The sequence below is a fragment of the Salvia splendens genome, chromosome 19, assembly GCF_004379255.2.
Source record: "Salvia splendens isolate huo1 chromosome 19, SspV2, whole genome shotgun sequence".
Taxonomy (NCBI): Eukaryota; Viridiplantae; Streptophyta; class Magnoliopsida; order Lamiales; family Lamiaceae; genus Salvia; species Salvia splendens.
Window position 1 is genome coordinate 174398 of NC_056050.1, and position 8826 is coordinate 183223.

The following is an 8826-nucleotide window of genomic DNA, read 5'->3' on the forward strand; positions in this document are numbered from 1 at the left end:
TTATTGTTTTAAAAAATTAATATTCCATACATTTATTTTACTGTATAGTATGAAATTTATATAAAAAATTTACATTTGCTCACTTGCTAAATTATTAAAATAAAAATAAAATAAGTAAAGTTGTAGTACGTGACTTTTTTAATTAATATAATTAATTTTGTTTATTCTTACCAAAACAAGCTCATCGTATGTTTCATGATATCACAAATCTATTCTTCATGTTAATTACTCCCTTAATCTCACTCTAAGTGGAACATTTCTGTTCCAGCACGGAATTTTATAGAGTGTTGTTTTGTGAATTAAATGGAAAGAATAAAGTAAGAGAGAGTGAAAAATTAGATAGAATGATATTTCTATTTATAAAAATGTGTCATTTAGAGTGAGACAACCCAAAAAGAAAAATAGTTCACCTGAAGTGGAACAGAGTGAGTATATTTTAAAATTGTATTGAAAAAAATAGTGGCATAGATTTATTGACCCCCGCATTTTACTCCATCATTAATGTTTCCACGTACAATAATTGGTAGGTCATATTTTGATTTTGCATTTTCCATGCAGCAACAAAAAAGGGGCGATATATTATTACAACGTACAAACCTATGACAAATTAGGGTACGAGAATCATAATCTTTTTCACATGCAATACTTTCTATTATAGAATAGACATGTCTCTTACAATCACATAATATCGTGATTGATTGACGTTACGTGACATAACATATTTTATAACTTGACCATAAATATGTGACTGAGAAATTGTATGACGCGTATAGAGTGAGAGACGAATAATGGCATAAATCAAGGTTCCAAACTAGTAATGAGATTATTACATGAACTCATTTTATATGTAAAAACGTAATAGTTCTTTAATTGTTCATATTTTACAAACCCATCCCACATCGGATGAATGGGGAAAGTTGGAAGGTGTATATAATTCCTGTCCAACCCCAATTAGTTTGAGGCCTTCTGGGAGTGACCCAAAAACAAATCCGTGCGGGCTTGACCCAAAGCGGACAATATCAAACTAAATGTTGCAGTCGACGATCCTAACAAGTGGTATCAAAGCCCAGGTGGCTATGGGTTGTGCCTGGATGAGCCCCGGTTAGGGTCGGGCCCTGAAGGACTCAAAGTTAGAGTCGGGCCCAGGATGACCCAGGGGCCAGGGCTGGAACAACCCATGTTCGTGTCAACTGCGTTCCCGATGTGGTCTCGGTTTGAAGGGAGGTTTTTTGGGTTACAAACCCATCCCACATCGGATGAATGAGGAAAGTTGGAAGGTGTATATAATTCCTGTCCAACCCAAATTAGTTTGAGGCCTTTTGGGAGTGATCCAAAAATAAATCCGTGCGGGCTTGACCCAAAGCGGACAATATCAAACTAAATGTTGCAGTCGACGATCCTAACAAGTGGTATCAAAGCCCAGGTGGCTATGGGTTGTGCCTGGATGAGCCCCGGTTAGGGTCGGGCCCTGAAGGACTCAAAGTTAGAGTCGGGCCCAGGCCAGGGCTGGAACAACCCATGTTCGTGTCGACTGCGTTCCCGATGTGGTCTCGGTTTGAGGGGAGGTTTGTTGGGTTACAAACCCATCCCACATCGGATGAATGAGGAAAGTTGGAAGGTGTATATAATTCCTGTCCAACCCCAATTAGTTTGAGGCCTTTTGGGAGTGACCCAAAAACAAATCCGTGCGGGCTTGACCCAAAGCGGACAATATCAAACTAATGTTGCAGTCAACGATCCTAACATATCAAACCACAATTAAATTAACCACGCTTAAAGAATGGAATTATTTGTTCCAGGATTCAACATAGGTGTTGCATACATTCACAGTATATCTTCGTGATTGAATTACTGAAAATAATTCTTCATTTAGTTAACCTTGTATATACATTTATTACTAACACAAGGCAGATGCATTCGATACTCTAGTGAGTCGTTTGGTTAGCATGACAAATCATGTTAAATGTTATTATCATGAGTTAACCTGCTGTTTGGTTGCTTTGTTTGATAACATGAGGCCCGATGTCGGCCCGTCAAAGCCCGAACTGTTCATCCAAATAACATGTGTTTCGTATCAGCATTTGAGGCACCGATTATAATCATGCCTCGACTCCCGTGCCCGATACAGCATCAACATTTCCATTTTGCCCTCTATACGTGATTTGAATTTTGGAAACACCTCCTCCAATAATTCATCCCCAAACCTTGTGTGAAACCACTGCAGACACACCCTACAATTGAAGCCAGAGATTGTTACAACACTTGAGGACTCCATACCCCCACGCACAAAAGGTAGGCCAAAATTGTTGTATTATTCCCCTCTATAACAATTTGGATCGGTGTTTGTATATGGTCACAAATGCCGTCTGAATTTTGCGTCCACATCCAGGGGGTCGGCGTTAGGGATCCGATTCGTCCACCGGAATCGGTCGACATAAACATCAGCAAGTTTTCGCCCAAATTTCAGACGGTTAGTTATTGATGCTCCAGTTCATAAACAATCGACTCTTTCCATTTGTGTTTTTATTTTTTACGTGCTTGATTTTCCAGATCTCCTTTTGTGCTTTATTTTTTATGTGCTTGATTTTCCAGATCTCCTCTTGTTCTTTATTTTTAGGTGTTGAGCTTTATTATTGCTAAGAATTTTTAATCTCTATTAGTAGTATATTGGTTTATAGAAATGGAAGACCAGTTTCTCTGCAGAGTAAATAGTTCTCGTTAGTATGCACACAGAGTTTGTATTGACAAGTTGTATCTGTTCATAACTTGAGTTTGCAGCCAAATTTGAGTACGTGTATGTGCATCACATGACTGTGTATTCGTTAGTAAAGTGAGTCTTTACTGAATCTAGAGTTCTCTAAAGGCAATTTTATGTTTTTGTGCCCAATATTCATGAATTTCATTCTGATTTTGTAACATTTCCTTGGTAGTTGTAATTGAATTGCTCGTGATGGCCCGTATTGTTCGTGTACCCCCTTCCGTTAACCTGATGGTGGAAGATATACTTTTTTTGTTGCGTATTCAACAAATCATCATTCTGTACTTATACTTGAAAAGAACAAGGCGTTTTACACGTCGTGTAAGAAATCACCAAGTTAGGTATTCACTAATTGAGCGAATCCCTCCACAAGTGAGGCATATGAACAGGCTCACTGCAGTTAGTGATGTCGACTGTTTTTCGAACCTCCGTATGGATAGGAATGCATTTGGACGATTGTGTATTCTTTTAAGAGACCGTGGTGGACTACGGAATGGTCGATTTGTGTTACTAGAGGAGCAAGTAGCAATTTTCCTAGGCATTTTAGCCCATCATAAGAAAAATAGACCTTCTGGATTTGAATTTCGTCGTTCGGGTGAAACCATTTCTCACTATGTGCATCTTGTACTTAAAGCGGTACTCAAGTTGCATACAATTTTATTGCCTCGGCCTGATCCGGTGACAAACAATTGTGTTGATCCACGATGGCAACACTTCAAGGTAATCTAACTTTAATTTGCACGATTTGCATTCAATTCTTGCAGTTTGTTGGTAGTAATATATTGTTTTCATAATGCTGGTACCGAATTGCAAATAGGGTTGTATTGGCGCTTTGGACGGCACTTACATAAATGTGCTCGTAAGGACCTTAGACAAGCCACGATATCGCACGCGAAAGGGCCAAATCGCGACCAATACTCTTGCTGCGTGTGACCGCAATATGAAGTTCTTATACTTTTTACCCGGGTGGGAGGGATCGGCGGGTGACTCTCGAGTGCTTAGGGATGCTGTCACTAGAGAAGGTGGATTGAGAGTAAACAAAGGTGTAAGAACAGGATACTGTGATTATTTAATCCTTGTAGTATTCATTTTTATCTTTTTCCCATTATTTACACTAGCTAAATACCCCATCGTATGTTGGCACTTTTATAGGAACTTATTATCTATGTGATAATGGATACGCAAACAGTGAAGGATTCCTTACTCCGTATAAAAACGTGCGCTATCATTTGAAGGAATGGGGAGTCGGGACCCAGCGTCCGCAAAATGCACGAGAATTGTTTAATCTAAGGCATACTAGAGCTCGTAACATAATTGAGAGGGCCTTTGCAGTGCTAAAGATGAGATGGGGTATCTTACGGAGTGCTACTTTCTATCCGATTAAGATCCAGATCCGGTTAATCATGGCATGCTTCCTGCTACACAATTTCGTACGGGGTGAGATGCACAATGATCCAATTGAGCAACACGTTGACGGAGATACACAACCTCTGGTCGATGAGGAGATTCATGGTGACCTAGAATTCGTAGATCAAGTAGAGCCAACTTCAGAATGGAACCAAATGCGGGATGACTTGGCTAACTCCATGTGGAGTAATGTGTGTTTTTATGTGACTTTTCCAAATTTAATTTGGTTAATTTTGCCTAGAATTGTCAGATTACATCTGTTATATAAGCAGTATCTTATTGTGAGGTTATTATAAATAATTACATATTTTCTCAATGTTTTTTGTTTTGTAGCGAGCCAATGTCGACGGTAACTGAAGAATTGGACATGATACCCGAGTGTCTTTGCGGCGGTGGCAGGATGAAGTTGTTATGTGCTGGGAAAGCGGCCACACACGCCGGTCGTTACTTTTATAAATGCCCAGCCGATGATAAACATTCCGGGTCTTTCTTGTGGTGCGATGACTACCATTCTCGGATAGGGGATGGCAAGCAACCGACATATGTAAAGAGTCAACTTTATCGGCCTAATAAACATATGAAGTACAGGGAGGAAGCGAAAAATAAAAACATCATCAAGCAGGGTAGTGATTGTGGGGTCTGTGGCCGCTGTCGCGTTGAAGCTCGGGTGAACCTCTTGTTGGCTGGCTTGGGTTTAGTTTTATTATTGGTTGGATTTGTGCTAGGGAAAATGGTGTAGTTTGTTTATGCAAAATGTGCAACAAAGACTCCAACTTATTATGTAGTTTTCTATTCATGAATTATGCTGTTGCTATGACATTTGGTGAATCACCTACATGCACTTATATTTTGAATTAAGTTGTTTGTAATTTGTATATTATGTCTTGGACGAAAAGTGACTTATTGACTAATATTTATGGGGTAGGTGTTGTAGCTTTTATGTTGTAGCTTCTTTTGCGGGATATGCAAACTCACTTCAATGAATCATCTCCAATCCTACAAATGGGGGATTTGATTTGATTCAACTACATCAATAGCCGTATAGAAATGAATGAGGGGTAGATCAGAGTGATGGAGTGTAAGAATTCTGCTCATAAATGAGGAAGAAGAAAGGATTCTATAAATATGAACCTCATTGGTGGAGCAACTACACAGTTATATATTTTCTCTCTTTCAACTTAGATAGCGTCAAATGGCAATGGACTCACCCCTCCAAAGCTCATTTCTTTACCGTGGAACATGGAAGCATGAAATTGACACCATCATTCTGTCCACCATGGCTCGCCTAAAAAAGGACTATGGCTGTGAGGGTTCGGTATTCCCCAGCCACTTTATTTTCGAGGCTCAGTCCGTGGTGGAGTATCATTTTGGGGTGACGTTTGAATGGTGGGAAATTGTGGATCGCCTTCACTTCTTGGAACAGCGCTATAGGACCTTCAAAGAGCTCCTAGGAATCGCAGGTACTTACTGGGATCAACCGAGCAACAAGATCATCGTCTCGGCGAACACGTGGGCAAGCCATCTCCCTGTAAGTTCTATGCGCTATTTGTAGAAAAGTTAACATTATGTGAATATTTTAAGATGATGTATGACCTTGTAATCGATGTAGAGAAACCATCTCTTCGGGGCATACCACAGTAGTGGTGACCCTGCATACAAAGAGTTACGGGAGCTGTTTGCGGTGAATGAAAGCATGCAAGGGATAGAGAGAACGTTGATCGTCCTGTCGGATTCTGTGGAGGCAGCGGGCCATTTGTGTGATGCACCAAAGAAGAATGCACAACCCGTAGAGCCGGGCGAGGTCAACAGTGGGAACCCATTTTCTCTTGCACGACGCAAGCTCATGTTCGATGACGGAGGACCACAAGACCTTGAGTCAACAAACAAGAATGTCACCGGCCGTGTTTTACCTCGAGAGACCCCATCAAGGAGTCCAACACTCACCTATTCGTGTGGATCATCCAAGCCTGTGACTTGGTATAGGATGCCACGGAAGCCCGATATCTAGTCGTGTGCGACTGTGTAGCTTTTTTGTCATTATCACTAATCTCGGCTGTGTTTTGAGTTTACTTGGTCGGCTGGTTAGGAATATTTTAGTAGAATGTCGTAGTAAGCATGGGATTGGTGTTAGGCTCGGTTATCACAGATCTTGATTAGCAAGATCAGCCGGAGCTGTTTCCTTTTGATGCAAATGGAACAATATTAATGGAAGTCCATGTGTTATCATATTTTGATCTATTAAAATCATCTATTTCTCTTTGCTGATGTAGTGCTCGACGCAGAGCTGTAACATCTAGATTCAGTCAATAATTTTATCAAGTCGTGATCATCAATGCATTGATGATTGAATATTTGTATAGTGATATAAATATGATAAAATCTATGAAAATGAGGTTTGTGAAAATGAATGGAAAATGAGGTTGGAGAGTCTACACGAAGAATTGAGGGACGCAGCAGCAATTGAGATATATATAACTTTGATATTGTATAAGTAATTAAGAATTAAGCACACAACATTTCACTTCATCCAATAGATAATATAACATAGTTCTTGACATGCCAAAAAAGGTCAGCTACAAAAAAGCTACGCCAAAAACCACCAACTGACGTTTAAATTACAGAAATGTCTTCATAGTAGATAATATATAAAAACTAGCTTAATTAGGTCCAAAAGAACATAGTTTTTGATTACCCAAATCAACCGGCAAATGTACGTTCCACCCATTGCATGAAGCGACTCCTAATTAAGACCTTCTTTCTCAATGATGCGCCTCACATATCCCGGCTTTGAGGCGTCAGGGAGGCCGGTGAAGATTTCCAGCCTCGAGTTCTCCTTACCGATGATGTCGCAGAGGTCGTAGCGCTGAGACTCTGTCAGCTCCGGGATGTTTCCCAAATGACGGAAGATCTCTTTCCTAGCTTGGCCCAAGTCGATCTCATAACCAATACGAGCGGTCAACTTATCCAAACGTGCATTCGTTTCAGCATGCAAGTTGCTAAGGAGGTTGAGCAAAGCAGAATCATCATCACAGCTCTTGCGTTTACGAGTCATTTTTTTTGGAGCAGGAGCAGGAGGCGCATTAGTGTTTGCAGCCACGTTCTGCCCACTTTGAGCGCTGTTGTCATCAACAACTTCATTTGTGTAGCCGGGTTGGACTTGATCAGACCCTAGAAAGTCTTCAAAGCTTGGGTAGTAATCAGCACTTTCCCCGATAGATGTAAATGCCTCATCCGTGGTATTGTTAGCCACTGCCTCGCCAATACCCTCAGCAGTCCCTCCAGTGGCCCTATCGTTCCCAAATATCATCTTCCAATCATCCCAGAGAGGCCAAGCTTTGTGGCGCATGGTGCGGGCATTGGGATCTTGCTGCAATGGAAAAATGAGTGTGCGGGCGCACAAGTGAAGACATGGCAGATCAACAAATTTTAAACCATGAAAGAGTGAAGAATATACAACTATCACATACCCTCACGATTTGATCCCATTGGTCATCCGAGCAATCAATTTTGAAATCATTGTGTACGTTGAAGCCAACCCCACTACGGTCGAGTATTTTGGACAGCGAGTAGTAGTTCCTTTTCCATGTAGTAATCTTGGATTGAATGTGTGGCGTTGCCTTCAAATCAGTAGTTGGGAACTCATTTTTCAACCATTCCTCTATCTTTTGTGCATATCCACCTCGGAAGCCATTGTCTGACTTCCATCCTGTGGCAACAAGTTCCTTCAAAGCGGAGATTAGTATCAGCTCTTCACGGTCAGACCAAGATCTGCGAGGGCGGTCGCACGGGCGGAAGCTTGAGCGGCGATACTGACTGCGGCCTATAACAGAGAATCAGCATAGAGGCAAATCAAATTTGGTTAATGTCGTTGCCTACTGGATGTGCATAAATTAGGTGAAAACTGAGTGCTCTTAACCCCCAAACCTTGGGTGCATTGGCTGCCACCGGCACTAGGTGCATTAGTCCGTGCCTCAGACATTGCTATGAACAATTAAAAACAGAGACAAGTGTTACATACAATTGCCGGTGTATACGGAGACAAGAAATAATGAAGAAGAGAGCTCCAGATATGACATGAAGATAGAATGAAAACAATAATTTAAACACCCAGGTAATAAAAGTTCAGACAAAGCTTCTCACAGTGAAATCGATTTAGCAGACAAGCAAAAGCGACATACACATCAGGTAATAAAAGTTCAGAGCTTCATGATTAAAACAGAATACAGGGGCCATCAAGAAAACTAATACTCAACATTATATCAAAAGAAGCTTAGATCTAGGAGCTCTCGGCACATCAACGGGTAACTGGGAACGAAGTATGTTAGTCTAACCTGGGAAGCTGAAATCTCGAAACCGTCGACGACCTTAAGCTGCCGCCGTCGTGTGGAAAGTTACTCTCAGGAGGAAATCAACCGCGAATGAGGACAACCCAAAGGGAGGCGATGTAATCCCAAAATAAGTGGAAAATCTTAGGGGCAAAAGGGTCAGCACAAGACCAATATCTACATGCTCAAAGTTAACCAAACAATGGGATGGGATTGTTATTCATGATTGAATAGGTGAACCAAACAACTGGATTATCAAGACTCAAGTGCAGATCATGATTATAAACCACATTTGGGCCCAAATATATTAACAACCCGTCATGATAACCAAACGGA

General features: G+C 41.0%; 2 protein-coding genes across 4 annotated transcripts; one reads left to right on the plus strand and one right to left on the minus strand.

The window, feature by feature from the left end:
• Positions 1-1935: 1935 nt before the first annotated feature.
• On the plus strand, positions 1936-5059 carry LOC121779425. Of its 3 annotated transcripts, none has more exons than XM_042176758.1 (5): positions 1936-2292; positions 2390-3478; positions 3576-3801; positions 3911-4356; positions 4499-5059. In XM_042176758.1, the coding sequence occupies exons 2-5, from the start codon at positions 2951-2953 to the stop codon at positions 4520-4522; spliced, it is 1224 nt and encodes a 407-aa protein (XP_042032692.1). In that variant the 5' UTR covers positions 1936-2292; positions 2390-2950; the 3' UTR covers positions 4523-5059. The 3 variants fall into 3 exon arrangements, with proteins under 3 accessions (XP_042032692.1, XP_042032691.1, XP_042032690.1); XM_042176757.1 differs by having other exon boundaries at positions 2390-2470; positions 2931-3478; positions 3911-5059; XM_042176756.1 differs by having other exon boundaries at positions 3911-5059.
• Positions 5060-6660: 1601 nt separating this feature from the next.
• Positions 6661-8826, minus strand: LOC121779427. Its single transcript, XM_042176759.1, has 4 exons — positions 8497-8826; positions 8090-8146; positions 7633-7985; positions 6661-7532 (listed from the first exon to the last, which is right to left on the minus strand). The coding sequence occupies exons 2-4, from the start codon at positions 8142-8144 to the stop codon at positions 6906-6908; spliced, it is 1035 nt and encodes a 344-aa protein (XP_042032693.1). The 5' UTR covers positions 8145-8146; positions 8497-8826; the 3' UTR covers positions 6661-6905.